The sequence below is a fragment of the Rhamphochromis longiceps genome, linkage group LG3 (genome assembly GCF_057381845.1).
Source record: "Rhamphochromis longiceps isolate RC_006_pf linkage group LG3, R_longiceps_female_GT1.1, whole genome shotgun sequence".
Lineage (NCBI taxonomy): Eukaryota > Metazoa > Chordata > Actinopteri > Cichliformes > Cichlidae > Rhamphochromis > Rhamphochromis longiceps.
In genome coordinates, this window is record NC_140559.1 from 52,886,128 (window position 1) to 52,909,298 (window position 23,171).

The 23,171-nt window shown below is 41.8% G+C and overlaps 1 protein-coding gene across 1 annotated transcript in view; it reads right to left on the minus strand.

The window, feature by feature from the left end:
- ppp2r5b (protein phosphatase 2, regulatory subunit B', beta) overlaps positions 1 to 23,171 on the minus strand; it is a 53,246-nt gene that overhangs the window by 13,446 nt on the left and 16,629 nt on the right. Inside the window, exons 2-7 of the mRNA XM_085400325.1 lie at positions 12,178 to 12,374; positions 8,577 to 8,678; positions 7,994 to 8,086; positions 7,449 to 7,579; positions 5,562 to 5,621; positions 276 to 384 (exon numbers count right to left, since the gene is read on the minus strand). Coding sequence (XP_085256451.1) covers positions 276 to 384; positions 5,562 to 5,621; positions 7,449 to 7,579; positions 7,994 to 8,086; positions 8,577 to 8,678; positions 12,178 to 12,374 — 692 coding nt within the window. The remainder of the gene's footprint in view (positions 1 to 275; positions 385 to 5,561; positions 5,622 to 7,448; positions 7,580 to 7,993; positions 8,087 to 8,576; positions 8,679 to 12,177; positions 12,375 to 23,171) is intronic.

Here is a 23,171-nt window from a genome sequence, read left to right on the forward strand (position 1 = left end):
CAAATACAAGCAAAATACACATAAGGACACAGGAAAGTACGGCTGCAAGGAACATCAGTCATTCAAACACATACTCTCCTCTTCATTCGGATGTAATTAGGGCATCAAACGACATCAAAAAATGTGACTGCATTCGTGGTGATAAATAGGTGTCGAAAACTGTTTCCCATGGTACATAAAATCAAAAGAAGCTGACGACAGGGCCGAGCTTTGTTAAAGAGTCTAACGTTAAAGCACAAATATAAACTGGTAGTGAGGGTAGGATAGTCACCGACCTGCGCGTGGAAGATGGAAAGGGACTTTGCCGTGTGTAGCGGGATGAGGACCCGAACCAGGAACTGCTTATGTTCAGACTTCAGCGGCAGGGCGAAGCCGTTTATGATGCTGGAACAGAGGAGATGAGAAGGCAGTTAAAAGTGACCGTCGTTTCTCGGGGGTATGTGGGGTTTTTTTTTATGACAAAAAGCACATGTACACCTTTTACTTAAGTCATCCTGTTTAAAAATCAGCACCACGACCCTCCAACTTTAAGGACACCTGTCCAAAAACATCCCGGTCACCTGTTACCAAACGGGATCTTCTAACGAACACGTTTCAATCAATGAATGGTGCGAATGGTAATATTTATTTACACCACAGCATCATGTGTTGCTTCAAAAAAGAAAAAACCCTCCTCTGAGTCACACATGTGTACGCCTGTGCATTCATCTGTGCTCTCAGACTCTATTTTCGTACTGTGTCCGTTTCCGAGTGACTGGACGAGCGCGTGGTCTGCTCTGTTCACAGCTGCACCGGCTGCCCACAGAGAGAAAAGTATGAGCAGCAGAAGAGTGGGAACTAAACTTGGAAAGTGCGACGCTCATTTAGCTGTAAAACGAGCCGCCCGTCAGTTTTTTTCACGGGCGATTCATGTGTTTGTCTGCATCAGTCCGTCCGTCTGTCTTCATTTCTAATAGCGCTGTTGTCAGTTTAACAGAGGAGTCCTTCAGTAATATCTCCCTCCTGCTGTTCCTCTAATCTGTCTCTCTGCTTCCTTTCTGAACGCCTCCCCGTCTCCTCTATCTATGCACCGCATCCTCTCTCACCCATCTCTCTCCCGCACTCTCCATGTGTGGGAGGAGCTATAAATACCTCTGTTACCACCAACATGAATACAAACCTCTCTCTCCTCTCCTGCTCCCTCCTTCCTCCACTTCTGACTCACTGTTCACTCACTCGTCCCCTCTCCGGCTCCATCTATCCCTCCATTCCTCCTTTTTCCCTCACCTTGGACTCGTCCTCTCCCTCGCCTTCCTTGAGCCGCCACTTGTTTCCGAGATCGCCTCACTATTGTTAAGAGCTGAAAAGTTACTGTTGGTCTCTTATGGCAGGAAAAAAAACACTCTCAGTCTGGATACATCCTTCTTTTTAACTCCTAAGTATAACATCAGACAAGGAAAGACAAACACACAGGGCAGAGGCTAGACTCCATTAGCCGAAATTCCCCTGAGAGGGATTAATATTTATTGTTTCTGATACTGATTTGTTTGCGTTCTTATTGCTTATTACTTCTTTGGGTTGTTGTCTTAGTCTTTCCATTTCTAAATTATCATTAGCACATCTGTTTATCTGCTCTGGCTACAGACTTAAAACACGGATGCAGCTTCACAGCGAGGCTTCACTATCCGACATCAAGAAGCTGATGTCAATCAGAATCAGAATCAGAATACTTTATTGATCCCTGGGGGAAATTATTTTTTGTTACAGTGCTCCATTTTAAACCAACATTAAGACAAGACAGACAATACGCTAACTAAGAATAGTACAATATATACATATATATACATACATACATACATAAGTCACTCATAAATAAATATTTGGAAAAGAAACATGTGTAGTTGTAGCAGCAAACAGTGTGTTAAGTGGATGCGTTGTACAGGGAGATGGCCACAGGCAGGAATGATTTCCTGTGTCGTTCAGTGGTGCTTTTCGGTAATCTCAGTCTCTCACTGAACGTGCTCCTGTGACTGACCAGCATGTCATGGAGTGGGTGGGAGGTGTTATCCAACATTGTCTTTATCTTGGACAGCATCCGCCTCTCCGACACCACCTTGAGGGAGTCCAGCTCCATCCCCACAACATTGCTGGCCTTACGGATTAGTTTATTAAGTCTGTTGGCATCTGCGACCCTCAGCCTGCTCCCCCAGCATGCAACAGCATAGAGCAGGGGTGCTCAATACGTCGATCGCGATCGACCAGTCGATCGCAAAGGTAGTATTGGTAGATCGCATGGCATTAAAAAAATAGATGCCAGCCTATCATCCATCCCGTCACTTGATTGATACAGGGAAGCCAGTCAGATGACAGCAGATTTTTTCTGACGCTTAGGTCGCTGCGCATGCGCAAACAGCGGCGCGAAGTGTAGTAAAACTGACAAGCTAGTCAGCGAGTTAACTCCAATTTTTAGCTCTCGGTTTTTTCTCTTAAACCTGGCCGTCAGCAGCTACTGTCCGGACTATGCATCCCTGGCTGATTCAATTCAGTGCAAGTCATCAGAGTAAACTCAGGTAATGACAAAAAATTTACATAGTTAATTGTGTTGTGAAATATTGGATATTGCGGTTATGCATGTATATACATTGTAGATATAAAGAATCCTCAATATATTTATAAATAAGTATATGTTTTGGATTTTTATAGTGGGTAGATCATTTTGACTTGGTCATTTTATAAGTAGCTCACATGCGGAAAAAGTGTGAGCACCCCTGGCATAGAGGATCGCACTGGCCACAACAGACTCATAGAAAATCCTCAGCATTTTCTGGCAGATGTTGAAGGACCTCAGTCGCCTCAAAAAATAGAGACGACTCTGGCCCTTCCTGTAAAGTGCTGTGGTGTTTTTAGCCCAGTCCAGTTTATTGTCAATGTGTACTCCAAGGTATTTATAGTCCTCCACAATGTCAACACTGACCCCCTGGATTGAAACAGGGGTCAAGTGTTTCCTGGTCTTCCTGAAGTCCACGATCAGTTCCTTGGTCTTTGCCACGTTGAGCTGCAGATGATTCTGCTCACACCACGTGACAAAGGAGTCGACCACAGCCCGGTACTCTGTCTCATCATCCCTGCTGATGCATCCAACCACCGCAGAGTCATCAGAAAACTTCTGAAGATGGCAGGTCTCTGTGCAGTGGCTGAAGTCTGTGGTGTAGAGGGTGAAGAGGAAGGGGGAGAGGACAGTCCCCTGTGGTGCCCCTGTGTTGCTGATCACCTTGTCAGACACACACTGTGGGAGACGTACATATTGTGGTCTTCCTGTCAGGTAATCAACAATCCAGGACACCAGAGAAGCATCCACCTGCATCGCTGCTAACTTATCACCCAGGAGGGTCGGCCTGATGGTGTTGAAAGCACTGGAAAAGTCAAAAAACATGACCCTCACAGTGCTCGCCGGCTGGTCCAGATGGGTGTAGACACGATTGAGCAGGTAGATGATGGCGTCCTCAGTTCCGAGACGAGGCTGATAAGCGAACTGAAGGGGATCCAGGTGTGGTCTTACTATGGGTCGCAGCTGGTCCAGGATGAGCCTTTCCAGGGTCTTCATGATGTGGGAGGTCAATGCCACGGGCCTGTAATCCTGGGGGCCATGTGCATCTTTTACTCCCTGTCTGTGACTTTAAACTTGTGCCTTTGTGGGTTTCTCTGCCTTAGACTTACTAGAGTGCCCTTGTTAGCATAACAAGACCATTAGGCTACCGCTATATAGCCTGCTAAAAAGCTAGGTTGTTATGTAGCTTTAGATTATATGTCAGCATCAAACCAGAACATCAGTAGCATTGCAACTCATCAGCTCACAGGTTACTTCACAACAGTTTGAGTGAAAACTCATTATGCGATGACTGTTTGCAAGGATACTGTTCTTTTGCACTGTAGACAGATGGGCGCCTTGCCATCACATTAGCTCATCTGTACTTTAGCCGGATGAGCTAAAAACATTAAGCTAACTTAATTCAGACTTTTCTCTGGAGTCTGTTCTGTTTTAAAATGGCTTTCATGGCTACAGAAGAGGATTATGGTCAGAATTCCCCCAAATATTTTTTTCAGTGGCCCTAATCCTCATCAGTGCAAAATTGATATAATGCTAAGTACTCATCTAAGCTACTAAGCATCTAAGCTAATCTACTGGAAGCAGTACATCTACTTAAATCCAGAACTATTTTTGTGTCTCCTGCAGATAACAAATTTAGGGGTTTTTTGAGTGAAAGCAATATGACTGGAAATGTTTATTTGTTGCTAGCCAACAATACTAACAGTAGCTCTTTCTTTGGTGCTAATTCTAAAGTTACAACCCCTTCAGCTAATTAACAACAGAGCAATAAATAGATGTATGCAAATAAATAAAACAGCTAGAACTAATATCTGCAAATATGTAAACATGTGGATAAAATATTATTACTATATTATTGCTATTATTATTATTATTGTACACTGAACAGTCTTACAGGAGCTGGTATAAAGGACCTCCAGAGGTACTCAGTCTTGCACCTTGGTGCAATCAGTCTTTGACAGAAGGTGCTACTGTGCTATTACTCTATAACTACCAGCGCATGGAGTGGGTGTTGATCATAACTGATTTGAGAGCATTCTTCTCATGGCCACCTGCTGGACTGTCTCAAGATCAGAACCGACCACTGAGCCGGCTTTCTCGATAAGTTTGTCTACTCTGCCCCTGTCACAGGGGAAAGGTTTCCGCACCAGCAGACCACAGTCCACAGCAAAAACAGAGCACTGGCCACCCCTGTATGACACTTTGTCCAAAAGAGTGGGGAGATGTCGCTTGACCTTAGTCTCCTTAGGAAATAAAGTCTATTGCTAAATATTATTGCTTAGAATATCAAATGTAACCATAACGGGTCCACAGGTGTTGATAAAGAGGCTTTTTTTCCCCATCTTGGACAAAGCCAGGCTATCGCTTTCTCCTTAACCTAGTCTGATATGCTAGGCTAACCACAAGCTCAGCAGCTACCACGAAGACACGGTGTTGATAGTAGTTTTTTATATCTCACAATGACAGCATGCACATTTCACTGATTCGTCCATTCTTGCTCCTGGTTGTTTACATGTGAGGCTCAACATAAGAAACACGTGTTTGTTTATCAGTTTGCCTTTCTTCTTCGCTGCCTCTTCATTTCTGTCTTCCTCATATTTTCCCTCACAAAAGAAGGCAAGAAATTAAACAAACCTGTGAGTCATATTTCGTTTATATCTTTAACCCCCACCTCCTCCCGCTTCTCTCCTTTCTGCACCATCGCCCACCTCACCCCTTTACTCATTCCCCTCCCTTGCTTACTCTCATTTCCCTTGCCGTCACCCTGGGTTGTCTTTACTTGATAAGAAAGAAGGAAAAATAAAAATGCATATTGTTTTATGTGCCGTGCAGATGCAGCAGCGGCTGTGCTTTGTAACCAGTTTTTGGTGCCGGCTGTCTCATAAACAGGAACAGCTGGCAAGTATAGAGTATATGTGTGTGTGTGCAGCACAGCAGCAGCGTATAGTTCAAACGTGTGCTTTTGCAGACAAACCTGCCGAGGATTTCCAACAGTTCCGCAACTCCATTGAAGTGCTCAGTTTCATATATGAACCTGAAGGTCAGAGACAGGACACACACAGGCAAAAGCACTATTAAATCAAGCTACAGCTGATAGTTAAACAACACTAAAAACAGGAATTAGATAAACATTAAATAAACAGTTTTATCTTCCTGTAAAATGACCTGTGCGTGCATGAAAGTTGCTAGTATTCACAAATTTCCTATCAAACCATGTCTGAAGCACACCTCCGTGACATTCACAGTTGAATGTGAAGTTTATACACATTTTAGCTGAAACTACATTCAGCAAAAGGAAAAAATGAAAAGCAAGAAGCGCCTTCACTGAGGCAGCTCACTCTCTGGGCAGTATCACTATTTAAAAGAAAAGTATTGCATTTTGTTTTCTTTGTTCTCTTTTAACATAGTTTTTAACGTACTTTAAAAAGTTTGTAGTGCAGAAAAAAGAAGAGCAAAGTGCAGGCTTGTTAAACCTATTTTAATATTTTCAATTCAATTTTATTTTGTTTTATTTATATCGCACAAAATCACAACAGCAGTCACCTCAAAGCACTTTATATTGTAAGGTAAAGACCCTACAATGATACAGAAACACTGGTGACAGTGGGAATGACAAACTCCCTTTTAACAGGAAGAAGCCTTTGGGACAACCAGCCATCTGCCATGACTAGTTAGGTTTGAGGGACACAAGACAAAAGACATGAAAATACTTCAAATAATTTTGAGTATAATAATGTTTTTGTTATAGTTACATTTTATAATTAAAGATTATTATATTTATACTGTCTTAAAAACCCATCCTGGGGAATCTTGAAAGAAAGGCTCATATAACAGTATCATTCAGTATCAAATGTTACCAACACAAACAAAGGCAGTAGAATTTAAAACATAGTTTTAATGGTAAAAGACATTCTATGAAGTAATTTACTGTTTAGAATGACCACATATCATTTCCTGTATACCTATATGATGCCAGTACAAACAACGGCAATAAGAAACATATTTTTAAATAGCTCTGTAGAGCGTTATTATCGCTTTGACTTTCAGATCAATCGATCGACCTTGAAGGACAGGTCAGAGAGGTCATGTGTGACGTGATGTTTTAAATGTTTCCACAGTACTTTCTATGTGTCGACAATCAACATCACACTTGTAAGAATCATAGTTTCCAAGTCTTACATCTTTTTGTCAATTTTGAACCAATATAATCTTCTATAATCATCTTCACGACTGATTGATCAATCTGTGATTTAGGACACATGTAGGATGAACATTCAGTGAGCTGAACACATTCATGTTGTGTTTGTAGGAGAAAGAATACAACTGATTAAAGATTAAAGCTAGATTTGACCTTTTTGCTACAACACTAGTTACATTAACAGTCCTGTTTTCACTCTTAATAATTTCCTTTATAAACTAGAAGTTCTAGTACAACAAAAATACCAAGCAGACACTACAATGAACTGCTGCAGGATCCAAAAGATCTTTTCGTTTCTTTCTGAATTAACACAGCATGCAAACCCCTGTAAGGGCTTGGCAAAGTAGAGCCAAACCAATAAACCAAGTTTGTTCTTGCAGAAGAGCAATAGCTCCTTTGGAGCTCAGGCTATAACCTCAATTAGAGATACAAAGAGCCAGCATTTGACAAGTATTCTCACAAGGTGCACGCTGGTTTAAGTACTAACTCTGAGGTCATTTTGTGGCTGTAGCATAATTATCATTTATGCAGGATAGATGCACAAAACGTGGTTTCTGAGCCCGCTCCCCTTCCTGCTCATCGTCTTTGACTGTCATGTGATGTTGAATTATTTGTTTTTAAATCATGAGCATGGGTTGGATGGAGGTTTGGTGTAGCTTGTACCTGAGGAAGATGTTGTTGATCTGTTTGCGGATGTAGGCTCGGAGGCCCAGCAGTTTTCCGTAGACGCGGTGCAGGATGGTCTTTAGGTACTCCCTCTCCCTCGGGTCCTCGCTGTCAAACAACTCCAGGAGCTACTCACACACACACACACACACACACACACACACACACACACACACACACACACACACACACACACACACACACACACACACACACACACACACATTTGCTATGAATGAAAGTCTGTACCTGTGAGTACTGCGCTCTAATTCTGACCTCCTCACTCTTACAATTAGTCTCTCAAACTTCAGCTTCTGGAGAAAAATCAAACATTTGTACCAAATGCAGCAGGATGAATATTACAATAACAGTTAATAACACATTAAACATAAAAAAAGTCAATTTTTAATACATGCACTGAGAGGTCATAGTTGATGAAATTTGAGAAGTACAGCTGCATGTTTAAGAGAAGGGCTTCATTTCTTTACACCTTCAAAGCTTTGGTTTTGCATCTTTCCAGAAGATGAAGAGGAAAGGATTACCTGCAAGACAAACTTCTGGTCCACGTAGCGTTTGGCCATGGAGGGCTGGAAGTCCGGGCTCTCCAGGAAACGCAGAAAGAACTCATACACCAGCTGAAAGAGGAACAAACACCACAACATTACACAACATTTGGCGTGTCTGTGTTTTTATCTTCAGTGGATAGTGTGGCATCCAAAATGTCAAACTATTCTTTCAAAGACACACACGCATTTTGACTCATCTCTTCCTGAAGATGCTGTAAAGTGACTGTACATCATGTCTAAATGTCATCTGGGTAAACATCGAGTCTATGCAGGATTTGTGGGTTTTTTTTGCAGGATTTGCATTTGTTATTGATGCTGGCTAAACTCATAATGTGTTGGCATAAAACTTGAGCCAACATTTAAATGATCTAAATGAGGTAAACACTCAACACAGCATTAAAAGCAATTTAACCCCACTGTGAGAGAATTAACAGTGCTAAAGGCATATTTTGCCTGAACTGTGCTTTTTTTCCCATTACACCTTCATGTTAACTTAGATGAAGTCTTGTAAATCTCCAGCAACACGTGACTGCATGTCACACGGATGTATGGTGTGTACCTGCAGGTGTGGCCAGGAGGCTTCCAGTGTCGGCTCATCTTCCTCAGGGTCAAACTCTGGATTCTCGCTGGGTGGGAGAGTCCTGAAGATATTTACCGAGATCTGGAAAAAAAATCATAAACGCAGGCAAGGAGAAGGAGGTAGTGTGAAGTAGAGAGACAGGAAGTAGAAAAGATGAAAATGCAAAGGGAAGAGGAAGAAGAAAAAGAGATTAGTGAAGAATAAATAATGCATTCTCGCCAATTGTGGATTTAATGGGCAATAATTCAGAGATGAAAGCAGGCGATGAATTGTTTTTAATACTCTATCGCATAATGGACGTGGCAGCCTTGTTACCTTCAGTAATCACCTGCAGTTTGAGGACGTTTGTGTCACTTTAACTCTCGGAAAAGTCGCTGCAACAATGAAACAATTCTCCTTCCGATGGAACGTTTCCAGGAGTAAAGCTGTTGTGTTTGGTGGGTGTCTGTGATAATCTTTTATGTCAACTGACATCTACTTAGCAAGCGTGAAGACGTTTTGGGATGAGGGAAAAACGTCTTTCTGTGGTTTATGTTATCAGTTTCCAAGCAACTTCCACTACCGCTGGTCACACTTGAACATCTGAAGGTTTAACTCACCCTGTCGTTACCTGCTCATTTTAAAGCGCTGTGTGAATCTTGGATAGGCCGAAATCATCTAACCTGTTCATTTTTCCATCTCACTATCTTTAAGATTGTTTGTCTGCTGCAACTTTTCCTACTGTGCATCTCCAAACCTTTGACTATCAAAGAGGTCCAGAACATCAAAGTATCTTAAATTTGCACGTTTCATTTTAAGCTTGATTAAATTACTACTTAAACAGCATAAACACTTTTTATTTGGGTGAGCACACACAGCCGCAATCATTCGGTGCACTGCTCGTTCGACAGCTGTCCAGATGTTGATCATCAACAGAGGGAAAACCATAGATGATGATCGGTAACAGGACTGTTGCTCAGACAGACAGTGTGATAGAAAAAGGTCTGCAAGCAACAACGGTGACCTCAGCTTTGAGAGGATTGTCAAGAAAACTCGACAGAAGAACTTGAGAGATTCATGAGGGGTGGGCTGACACATGAAGAGTGAGCACGCATAGATGTCTTCAGGAAAGCAGAACCAGAGACATCATCAGAAGCGTCTTGTGTGGACTAAAGAGAAAAAGAACTGGACTGCTGCATTACACACTGTATTTTAGTTGGAAATCAGCATCCTAGAGTTTGGAGGAAGAGTGGAGAGGCTCAGAATCCAAGGTGTTAGAAGTCCAGTGTGAAGTTTCCACAGTCTGTGATGATTTGGGCTGTCATGTCATCTGCTGATATTGGTGATGGTGGCGTTTTTGTTTTTTACAAGTCCAAAGTCAACACAGCATCTGCCAGGAGGTTCCAGAGCACTTCATGCTTCCTTCTGCTGACCACAGTACTTAACTACTACTAATGGTTTACCGCGTCTGTTATTACTGAGCTTGATTGGCGAGCCCACTCCTTAACCCCACAGAGAACCTATGGGGTATTGTCAAGACAACCAAAAATGCAGATGAGCTAAAGGTCACTATCAAAGCAGCAGTAACACCTCATCAGTGCTGATCTGCTCCATGCCACAGCACAATGACGCAGTTATTTATAGGAAAAGAGAAACAAAAAAGTCACGAGTGCATAAATGAACCGACTTTCTTTCTTGGCAATCGCATTACTTCCATGATGCATACGTGTTGACATCACTGTGAGGACGTTAGCATGACTTTAACCTGGGTAATAACTGGGTAATAACACAGCATCAAAGAGAGTCTAGCTCGACTTAAGATTCTTAGGTTTGCAAAGCGTAGCAAACCTAGCCTCGCTTTTTTTTCTTGGCATGTTTCTCCTACGCTGCTTTCATTCCATAATGCTGCACTTGGCTTTAAGAGTTTGATTTCTAAGCTTTTTTAAGTTCATTCACTTTCCTTCCACCCCCATCCTCTGTCCTATCAGCATTTTCGCATCCTCTGGGTATAGCACCTCTATCTACTGCTGGCTTTCTTTTCCTGTTTCAGACCCTCCTTTCTCCTCCTCTCTTTATCCTCTGGGATCTCCAGAGTCCACACTTTCACTCCACTCTTTCTTCCTTTCTTTTCCATCTCTCACACTCTCTCTCTCACCATCTGTGCAGCCGATTGCTCTTTAGCATCTTTGTAAGCATTCTACTTTTCTCTCCCATCCTCCCTTTTTATTTATCTATCTATCTATCCCTCGCTCATCACCTTTGTTTATCTCCCATGGTAACTCCACCGGAGATCCTCCATTGGATACCACACTGACTAGCTTCTCTTTATTTTCCCCACAGCTTGGGATGGGCATCCAGGTGTTTGACAGGGACTGACTCACAGGTGAAAATGTCTTTCCGGCCTTCTAGATCTCTTCTCCCTTCAAGTATCAGGCTATCGATTCATTCGTCCACCCACCACTGTTTGTCACTGTCCATTCCCAAAATATTCCTGGTTTGGTTTTTGGATAGTGAATATTGGAGAATATTGCCTTGTACCTGAGGTCTCTTTTTTAACCCTTCCATTACTGTTTTAGTGCTTTTTAAAGCGCACTAATTTTCCACCTCTCTATTCTTAAACTGTACTACTGTAACTTTGTATTAATCACATTTTTTTCTTTATCTTCACCCGTGCCTCAGTCCAGCCCCTCAGTTCATACTTCGTCTGAAACAGGCTGTTTTAGGTCCTTTCTCCCAGCTTTCTTCTGATTGACTGCCCCTCAGAAGCACAAGATTTTCACGGATGTTTGGAGCTTTTACTTTTTGTGGGCATAGCCACAGCGCCAGAGCATCTAAAACCTGAGCTTCAAGCTCATAGGGATTTGTATACATGCTATCCTCATGCTTAACATGAACATTGACCACTGGAACCAGGATTTCTGCCAGTGTGTTGCAAGTCTAAGAAAGCTACCAGCATCTTTTTTTGGCAAAAGAAAGAACCTTTACATTAGATAATGTATCCTCCAAGCCCACATTTACTGTTAAGTATTTTCACACATAAACAAAAGCTAGAATAAACAAGGGGAACCAGCAGAATAACAGTTTTACTAGTTACGCTGCTATCCAACCACTTGTCTCCACTAATGATGTTTCAAGAGATAAATCGTTCACTGCTGTATGTAAATGATGTTATATATATTTTATGCTGATATCTGTACACATCTGTTGTTATGCTGGAAATGGGAAATAAATAAATTCCCTGGTGTCTTTGTGTTCCTACATCTCTTCATTGTGCAGAGCTGCATATACACAGTGCTAATTTCTGTCTGCGTCACTGCACAATTAACCAGTAAGCAAAAGGGGCGTGCCACATTAATGCTGTTCAATATTTAACTGTACTCGGAGTGCTTTAAGTTAAGTACTATGTACGAAGTGATGACCCATGTTTTAAGGGATTTTTATAAGATCAAAGAAAAACAGTAATCATGTTTCCAAACGAATAAAAATTAGAGGAACATTTGTGCATCCTTTCAGTTATCTATGATCTATGATCTTTATCTTTGGGCTGGAATTGTTTGCACTGGTGCATCATTTTAACCCCTAACCTCCCCTCCTACTGTACCATCTTTATAGCCTCCGGGTAGAGAGGCTCTATGAGGACTCCTCTGCTCGTGGCCACGCTCTCCACCAGCTCGTTGAGCGCCGCACGTTTGATCTCCTTCCCTTTCAGGTCAGCCACGCAGTCCAGGAAATCAAACAGCACGCAGCACTGCTGCAGCTTCTTACAGAACAGGTCGTGCAGCTCTGCCACCGGGGCGTCTGGACAATTGAGAGGTAGGAAGAAAGAGAGAAAGCAAAACGTCAGACACGGAGGTTAAACGAAAAAATGCTTCCCTGTGTGTAGAGCGTAACGCAGGAAGCTGGGGTTTACGTATTGTTTGGCGCGGATCCTCTCTAAAAGCTATTGGGATAGAGAATATTACTCTACAAACACATCTGTACACACCCACGCATACATACACGACTGTCCACACACACACCTTCCTCCAGAGGGCTGTGTTGTATCTCACTCCTATTACCTGTCAGATTCATTCCTTAGACCAGTTTGTCACGATGAAACTACCTGCTGCTGGTCGTCACGTTGAAATCTCATGCCTCCAAAAACTCCACTTTTCACAGAAAAAGAGAAAGTGCCTGATGCATTTGGATTACTGAAGCCCTAACTCATACAATGAGTTTTAAATTGATTCCACAGGCCTGGGGAGGTGGGGTGCAGAGGTGAGAAACTCAATGCAGCCTGTAAAGCTTTATGCAAAAGAAATAAAAACATTAAATCCACACAGAAAATAGAGAGCTGCAGGGTTTGACAGCTGCCCAATGGGAATGCTTGGTTTCTTTTTATGAGTAACCAGATGATTGATGACTCAATAGCTAAAAATAGCAGCAAAAAATCCACATCTGAGTGAGATGTACGAGAGGCTTGCACTGAAAGATAATAAACAAATCCATACGGAGAAAAATTATGTTAAAAAAACTAGTGCAAAATACTAAAACAACTCCTCTGTGCTAACATGCTAACAGCAACAATGTAAAAATGCGAAGGTGTCATAGGATGTTCATGTAATGGTTTTGGACTTTGGGTGTATTCAGTTCCTGTCATTTCTTGTTTCGTGATGTAACCCCCGACTGCAATATTTGTAGTTTTTTCTCCGTGTTCTTTGTTGAATGTGCTGACCTCCTGCACATGTATGACTTCATCCTCAATTAAAGACGTAGATATGAAAACTTTTTACTCCAGAGTTTGCATCCACTTTTTTGACTACATTTGATTACAGTCAATTTAGTTTTGTCACAACAATATTTCTTTCAAAGCAATTTATATTGTAAGGTAGAAGCCTTACAGTGAAACTGAGAAAAGCCCAACAATCAGATGACTGTCTGTGAGCAAGCATTTGGCAACAGTGGGAAGGAAAAACTCCCATTCAACAGGAAGAACCTCCACCAGAACCCGCCTCAGGGAGGGGCAGCAACATTTTTAAAAAATCCAACTAAACCAGCAGCTAAAATTTTAAAGTCTAAGGAGCTTGGAAGAAAAAGCATCTGGACTTCTTTAAGTTCACCTCTCATCTGAGAAGCTTCTTCAGCTCAAAGGTCAAATGGTGGAGAGTCCCAGATCATCCCGGCCCTTCTGGCCGCAGGAAATCACATGATAGGGTGGGGCTAGGTTTCACAATGAGTTCACCCAAAACCTTGGCTGATTGTGACCCACCCCCGTTCTCACACCTTGGTTCTTTTGGGGGGGGGACACTCTCATAGGGCTTAAATCTGGGACTCTCCGCCATTTGACCTTAGAACTGAAGAAGCTTCTCGGATGAGAGGTGAAACGTCTTCAAGCAACTTAAAGAATTCCAGAGCTCCTCAGACTACGATGACCTGGATGACAGAACCTTCACAGACCTAAAACTTTAAAAATAACTAAGTACAGATACACTGGTCAGCTAACCAGAGACCAGAATCGGATGATTTTCGGCATGCTAAGAGAAAAGTAATTAATGCATCTGTAAACTGGTGTAAAATACCATACTTAAAAACATATGGCATTTAATTGCATTTAACTGAACTGGTGTATACTGGTTACTCCATATCCTTTCAGTCTGCTATGTCCCATTAATCTCCCTCTGTCAGAGGAAAAAATACAGCTTACCAGTGGCTGGGAAACAGTCTAGACTAACTGTGTTCGAAGGTTCGCACACTCACACACACAGCGGGAGTGGATTAATTTTAACCCTTCTTAACCCCCAGGTGGGAAGCACAGGAGGAATATGGGAGTGCTGACTAGAGCTCTTCCAAGCCCCAGACCCCTCACCTATTGTGGGCACACCACAGCCATCTGCTGCCTTTGGCACAGAGCTTCACAAGGATAGACAAGGACTACCCTTCGCTTGAGGTGTGAGAACATGCTCTGTCGAGTCCGTTTTATTTCATCGTTTGTGCCCTTCTGTGTTTTCCATACGGTAATATCTCAGTCACGAGATCAGTGACCCAGGTTATCCGAATTAGCACTTTGGGGTTAGGATCAAGGTCACGTCTTGTTTCTGCTCCATGAGTAATCATTCCATCAAGCTCTTCATTCTGATGTTTCTACAACCTTCTTGCCTTCCATAAACACTAATGGTTGCGGTTGGGGCTGGCATCCATTGAGCTGCACTGAGTGGTCAATTTGTTCTTGAATTGGAGCCATTTCTCTGTGACTGGACAAACGTGTGAAAGCCAAGTTCGCACAATCTTCTGACTATTTGCAATGGGGAAAAAAGCGAGTGTGAAAAGTCCATGGGTGAACTACTTCTTCTGACAACTCGGAGAACAAATGCGAGTCTAAAAGTACAAACATTTTCATGTCGTTGACGTGAAGACGTGTCCCACCGCTCCACTTTTCCTCGCTCCTTCCTAATCTACCACCCCCTGTCCTTCCCATCTTTCCAATCTTCTCTTCTGACTCCTCAAAGGTCCACACCCCTGTTTTTTCTCCGTCCTCTCTCAACCTCTCCTCCCTTTCTGCTCTTCCTCTGTAGGCCGACTGTGAAGGTGAAATCTAATCCGTTTTTAATGGAGAGTAATTGTATGAAGATGTACCGTGCGGGACTGAGAGGAGGAAGGGAAAAAAACGAACATGGCAAGGTGAAAAGAAAAGGAAATGAAAAACTGCGTTTGTGCGCTCGTGCAGACAGGCAACGAGGACGGGAGGTGAGAAAAAGAGAGGAAGGATGAAGGGAATAAAGGGACTCGGTGGGTCGTGTGAGAGCAAGTGTGGGAGAGAGCAAACCAAAGAGCCGAGAAGAGAGGGGAAGTGTAGGGAGATGACAGGCCCAGACGGAGCGGCTGATGTCACCCCGACATGCCGCTTACAGGTTGACAGTGGTTAGATTTAGAAAAATTATTTACAAGGATACAAATTGAATACACAATGAGACGGCAGACGGCTCAAACTGAGGCGATAATGAGCGCGTTTCAGTTTTTTGCAGGTCACTGCAGACTCGCTTATTCAAAGCAGCTTTAATATCATGTCAGTGAAGCCATTAGAATATCAACTAAGGATCTTAATCACACTGAGTCACTTGTGACTGAGCTATTTTCATGTTTTCTGACAATCCAAATTGGCCGTGCTCTGACTGTAACACCGCTGCCATTAAAAGCAAGCGGTTACATTTTATTTTTCGATTTAGTGCGTCTGTATTAGCTCAGGACATCCATCATCGACGTGGCACACACAGACACACACACCAGCGTTACATCAGCAGCACACGAATATAAAAGCACGTAAAATACAAACACCCTTTCCCTTAAAAATATTCCCAGCTACACTCATGTATTAGAGCCGGTAAGCTATCAGTACTCAAAAACTGCTTTTCTAATACTTTTTTTTGCTGCTGGTCTTCGTACGGCTGCAAAGAGAACAATTTTTTTCAGACATGAGAAGAATAATTGATCAGTTTGGTCTTTTGAACTTCTTTAGTTTTCCTTTATATGTAACGTTCTCAGCTTTAAGCTTTTTGCTTTGGTTTAACCTCATTTCCAGCGATAGGCTGGTATTTTGAGGGGAAACGGATCTAAATCCTGCTGAACACTGCCTGCCCATGACCAAAGAGTGAACAAAGTAGGCCACTTTGCAAATAAAGACCCAAACGTTTGTCTCGGGAAAGGTTGGAGGCCAAAACAGAGGCAAAAGGAGAGTGAATATTTGTGTTGCATTTGTCAGGTGCACAAAAACATGTCCCCAGGGTCATAAATGCAAATGTAAACGCTAATGTAATCAGGCCACTGCAAGCAAACCCACATTAACTTTAGAAAGTAAGCTGCTTCCAAATGACAACTTAATATAATACTGTATAACATCTTATTGATTTTTATTATTTAATCCATGAATTAAAGTTTTAGAGTTCAGGCCGCAATATGCTGTCAGGACAGATTCGACGCACCGTAGCATGGTAATTTTAAAAAGATTAAAAGTGTGTTGAAGATGTTGATGCCGAGCATGTATATTGTTAACATCTACCCTAAAGACAGGGACTGTCACCCTGAAAAAAAACCATTTCCACTAAGATAGAAATGTTACATCATAGGACGAAGATGTTCACTCTGTGTAGCTGTGGTTGTTTCGCTCGGAGGCTAGACGCACATAGCCAAAAACAGCAGCTCGGGTTCAATCCTGTCCTAAGTGTCTCTGCTGTCTTTCTTTCTGTGTCAACATGTTTTTTAACAAAGTTGAAAAGAATAACTGTGTATTCATTTGCAGTAATCATTCCTCTTAAGGAGAAAAGTGGGACCAAAACACACCAGCCAATTGCGATCACTTTCAGAGGGTCAAGGTTTTCCCTTTAATGCGTCCCCCTTATCTTCACTACTATTGATGCACGATAAAAATACTTTCATATGAATTTTTAAAAATTCTGAAGGTGCAAAAGGAGTTGAAGGTATGGAAAAAGCAATTAAGTTAGAAAGTTTTAACAATAGCTGAACTACAGTGATCAAGAGTTTATGTTCGGTTTAGGGAAGAAAATTAAATTAATAAAGAAGCAGTGCGCAGTTTATGGGATAAAAGCTCACATATAATGTGAGAATGAAAATTAGGATCATTTTACATTTTACTGATACACAGAAGTTCATTTGCACATAAACTGAAAGTCTTAAATAGCTGCCTCAAACATCTGGGCCACTATACCAAAATACAACCATTTATACAAAAGAAAGACACAATTACAAAATACAGAGATCTTTATGTGCCGAGCGGATCGCTTTTTCTCCTCAAATGCATTTTTATCCAAATCAGAGCAGCATCTTTGTGAGGTTTTTCCATTGGGAAATCAAAGAAAAGTTACTGTCGTCCACTCAAACCTGTGTGTGTTATTTATTAAAGCCTAAAGGGTTCGAGTAACTAAACTGTTCTTTCTGCAGGTCAAAATACGGTTTTTATATTTATAATTATTTATAAATTCATATGATACAGTTTCATTTCATGTCTAAAACATTCAGGTTCACACAGTGGAGCTGATGTTATGATTTTTTCTTGTTGCTAAAAAACCACCTAAATAGGCTTGTGTCAAGTGCTGTTGTCATGCATCTTGTCATGTAGAGTTAAAAGCTAAATTCCTGACACAATTCAGCATCATTACAAAGCTCTCACTGTGCGATGTGGGAAGGCAACGTGTCATAAAAATATAGTTTCATTAGTTATTATTAATCTTAGGCTTTCACAGTTTGTTTTTGCCTTTCTCCCCTCACACCCCCAACTGGATGTGGCAGATGGCTGCCCCACCCTGAGCCCGGTGCTGCCGGAGGTTTCTTCCTGTTAAAAGGGAGTTTATCCTTCCCACTGCCACCAAGCTCGTGCTCAAAGGGGATTGTCTATCCCCTTTGGCTTCTTTATATATATATAAAGGCAACTCTTGTTGTGATTTGGAATTGAAGTTTAATTAAACAGAAAAAAAAAGGAATCTCCTCAAAGGTGCTCGATCCGGAGTCAACACTGCATTTGTTGGGCTCTAATTTTATCATCATTGTGGAATCACATGTTAACAGTTGTAAATATGTGTTGTGCATCAGCAGCAGGATGGTGATTGTGTATCAGATGTTTACCATGAACGAACGCATGACCTGAACAGATCTGGTCATGAAGCCCACAGGCACGGATGATGTTTTAGCGAAGCTGAGCCATTTTCTTTTAAAAAGGGTTTGTTGACCATAAGAGAAATCTCCAGCATCTGCTTTCCAGGAGAGGAGAAACGCTCGGTGGCCGATTAAGAAAAGACGATGGACCACGGAGAAGGAACAGACAGAATGTGACGTAGAGTAAAAATGTGAGAGGAGGGTAGGGCTGGTTTGGTAACGGGAGCATTAAAATGTAAGACTGAGTAGCGCCGCAACACCATCAAAACACAAACACTCACATACCCCCAGCTGCATGCGACTAAATATAGTCCTGCTGGAGAGCGACACGGAAAAGAAGGAAGAAGAATCTGGGGAGGAAACAGGAGAGAGGAGAGGGGAGCGGTACAGGGTTAAAAGATGACATCATCCCCTTCCTCCTCATCCTTCTGCTTCAACTCGCTCATCTATCCATCGATAGGTTCCTCCCTTCATTTTTCTCCTCTGGTCCCTCTCTTCACTCATTCATTTCCCTTCCCTCCCCATCTCTCTGATGTTTTTTTTTTTAAATAAGCAAGTACAGCTCAGCTCTTTAAATAAGAGTCATTCTGTTTGGGGCTGAGTGTGTGACACAGAGAGACAGCAAGAGAGGAGGACAGCTTCTGTTTTAGCTACCATGCAAGCCGCCTCTGCAGCCCTGTCATTAAGCGCACATGCTCAATGCACAGATAAAGTGACGCAGAGAGGAAGATAGGATGGGGAGGGAAGGGAAGAGGGGGGGGGGGGGGGGGGCAGAAAGAGGTAGAGGGAGATAAAGCAGAGAATGGCACAGTTATAAATAGTAGAAGGAAGCTACAGCAGCTATCAGAGCTGAGACACCATGCAGTGTGTAAAAGTCCGGGCGGTATAAATATCACCTTAAGGGGTTTAGGTGACGTGCTTTAAGTCCATCTCTAAATAATCTAATCCTCCTGAAATACACGATCTGTGCACATCGTGGCAAACTGTCAGGGAAACATGTGCAACATGTATCTTGCTCATATAAACAACATGATTAGGAAGATTAATGAGAAGCGAGGGTTGCGATGTGCGATTAGACGTCCCCCGTTTTATGCGTTTTCAATAAGACTGAAGTGTAAACAACAATTTACCTCCCAGGGAAGCTCAGGACCAGTGATCCTGGTGCTTTAAATTAGAGCAGGAAATACTTGGAAGTTGTCATTTGGTGACGGTACTGAGAATTGGTAATGAGACCAGCTGGGTATTAGCATATAAGATGTAAATAGTGTTGTATGTACAGACTGTTAGAGGCAATCGAGCCTATACTGGCAAACAGAAATGGTTAAAGAATATGTGGTGTTTTGGGGGGTTTTTGCTCTTATTATATTCCTCCAAGTCAGCTCAGATATCAGAACCGCTTTTCATGAAATTTGGTGGCATAAATGTGGTATTCCAGACGTCTGTTCTCCAGTTTCTCCATCAGGTGTCCGAACTACCTCAGCTTCTTACAGTCTCCGCTCTAATTCATCCCAAAGGTTTTTCTATCAGGCCGAGGTCATGACTGTGTACTGGTGCGCAGTCACAAAGTTGGGAGCAGGAAACTGTCCAAAATGTCTTGGTATGCTGAAGCATTAACAGTTCCTTTCACTGGAACAAAGGGGTCGAACCCAACACCATAATCCCTCCTCCTCCAAACTTGGTGCAAAGCAGTTAGACAAGTACTGTTTCTCCTGGCAACCGCCAAACCCAGACTCGATTGTCACACGGAGAAGCGTGATTCACCACTTCAGGGAACACTTCTCTGCTGAGTCCAGTGGTGACGTGCTTTACACCACTGCATCCGACATTTTGGATTGCATTTGCTTGTCCATGGAAACCCATTCCACCAAGCTCCCTATTCACTGTTCTTGAGCTAACCTGAAGGCCACATTAAGTTTGGGGTACCATTGGGTTTCTTAATTTTTGTAATTATCAGAATGATATGAAAGCTTTAAAAAGTTAATCAGATTTGTGCAAATGATCTTATTTAGTTTATGATCTGCTTTTCAGGGAAATTGTACAAATCATGGCATTAAATAAATTAATATATGAAATCGCTATTCAAACTTCCAGACTGCACTTGAGCTAATCAAGACTGTCACAAGTGTAAGTGGTAAGAGTAATTTTGGGGGGGCAGTTTAATTAATGTAGTGCTTATTTTCTGTCATATGTATTCTATATTGTTATTGTTCTGTATTGTAATGAATTCAAGCTATCTTCTTGAGGCAAAAGCTCAGGCTCCAAGGTGCTCTAAACTCTCAGTTTTAGACATTTTTTACTAGTCCTGGGTCCACATGACATCACTGAGAGAGGATATTCCTAATATGGTCATCTGGTCAGGTAAAAGTGGATTATTCTGAACTGTGAATCATGCAAAGCTACTCTAGTTGAGTCTGAGAACAAAAATAGTGAGCTTGACATGAATATTAAAGGTCTAATTTAAGATAAAGTGAGATGTTTTGTATCCAGGAAACCAAACGGACTTTGTAGGGTACAATCAAACATGATTGTACCCTACAAAGACTGACATGATCTTTAGGCAAGCTGATTTTGTCATCATCGTGGTCTGAATTTTTAAAAGTTGTGCAGGATGTTTGAAAGGTCAAAATAAAATTTACTATAAACTTTAGAAAGGATTGGTCTTGTGGCTTTTAAGAAAGTGACTATTATCTCTTTTTTTCCTATTTTTAGGTCAAATCATCGCTAGGACCTTCTGAGTGCCAAAAAACAAGACAAAATCATACTTATGTATCAGTAATTTCTCATCGTGCATGCTAAAGTAAAACAAAAAAACGAGGTTGAAGTGAAGCTTGTTACTGAATAACAATGACGCCGACAGCCACATCTGAAGACCTGCGCTCCAAATCGGCATTATATTTTAATAGCGGCGGATATCAAAACACGCAGCGAGTCTTTATGCCGTACTCAGCCATTCTCTGTGTGACAAAGGCTGTGAAAGAAACCTCTGTCATGGCAAAAGATTAAGTAGCGCGCTAAGCCCATCTTTAAATAATCCAATGTTACTAATAATACACTTTTCCACCACAAAGCATAATGAACAGAGACCGACTGGGCGTTCAGGCCGCGCGTTCACATCTGTTGTCTGTGATTTATTTATTTTTTGTTGCTTTGGTCATTACCTACGATCAGATTAGTCGCCATCAGGAAATGGATTTCTCATAAGGATCAATAAGAAACAAGCTATTTGAGCTGCCAAGCATCGCCACTCGTCTCCTTTCTTAAAGTCCACACTGGCGTTGACAGCAGAGCGACTTTCAAAGATGTTGAAATTCTCCTTCCGAAACAGAATATTTGCTGTGAGAGATGTAAACACAAATTGGAGACGGTTAGTAAACAAATATGGGAGAAGGTTATCCCAGCTGGAGACATCCTCAACATTTGATTAGCAGCTTTCTGCGCTGCTGTTGCTGCTGCTTTTCACAAACAAGGAAATGTGACAAATGAAAAAAATCTCACATTTCTTGTCCTTGATTTAGGCCGAGCATGATTTTTTTTTTTTAAAGCTGCTTGTGATTCATTGCAAACTGGGAGCAAGCTCCTTGCAGCGTATTTATTTTCCTGCTTTTAATATCTCACCCTTCTAAGAGCATTTTCCTCAAAACGACCGTTCACGGCTCGGCCAGGATTTGATGACTCTTTGTTGGCCTTGCTTTGCACGTGTGCATATTTAATAGCGAAACACCCACAAAGGTTGAAACTTGCAGTGATTCAATCAGAGAGCTTATTTACCCGAGCATCGCTGTATTCCTTTAAGGATCCACTGTTTTTTCAGTGACACTGCAGCGCGCGTGCTTATTGCATTGCTGGCCGTTTCATTACATCCTCTCCCCTGCAATATCCTTTTTTTATTTTATTTTATTTTTTATCTCTACCGTCTCTCCTCCTCCACCTGCCAGCTTAATGCTCAGTCATTTCCTCTCTCCTCATCCACTCCATTTCTTTCATCATCCCCCTCACTTTCTCCCCCCCCCACGCTCCCTCTTAATTGATCTTAGACAGTCAGAGAGAGCAAAAACTACTCCATGCCTGCTGTAACCCAATACCAAGGCCCATCCAGCTGGCCCTAACACACACACACAGAGAAAGAGAGAGTCATTCAATCGCCCACATGCAATCTGTGTGAGAAGGTGAATGTTTTACAGTAAACAGCACATTTAAAACAGAGCCTTCTGTACATTCATTATTTTAATGTGGACAAACACACAGCCCAGACAAGATAAAACACAAACATGTGAACACGGGGGCTGCTCATGTGGGGTTATGATACGCTGCACAGACAATATTTCCCTCGTTGACAGATACAGTATGTAACCCTAAAAAAATGAGAGTAGTGAGGAAAATGAAATACACAAGGATAACTTTAAATACTTAAACATGTGCTTTTTTTAGGGGAAATGAAAAATGTGGAGATTCAGAGGTACAGCTGGATAAAGTGCACCTCGGCTTAGCTCTTTGAGCTAGCACAGCATTCACTGGTGTGGCTAATATTAGCTAATATTTGTAAACCTTATAGATACTGTAAATATTATTGAATTATGGACATGTTTGGTTAAGTGTCTCTACTCTATGACTCCTCTGCCATAGTTTTATTCCACAGGTTAGTACATTTTGTCTTGTTAGCATTAGCCATCAATGGACTAGCAGAGCACCACTGATGTATATAAACACTCATCATGACCATGAACGTCACGGTAATTTGGGGCTTTTAAGGATTTTTTTTAACTGATTATACAGCAGACACCTTTGATGACTAAAAAACAAGAAGTGAGTGCAGAAGTCTGAATTTTAAATTAAATGTTCTCTAATCTACAGGAGTTTAATCAAAAGTTTAAAGTTTGAATACAGAATCAAATAGATAACTTTAATTAGATGACTTTGGTAGCCATCTGATCTTCTTGTGGATTGGTGGAGTTC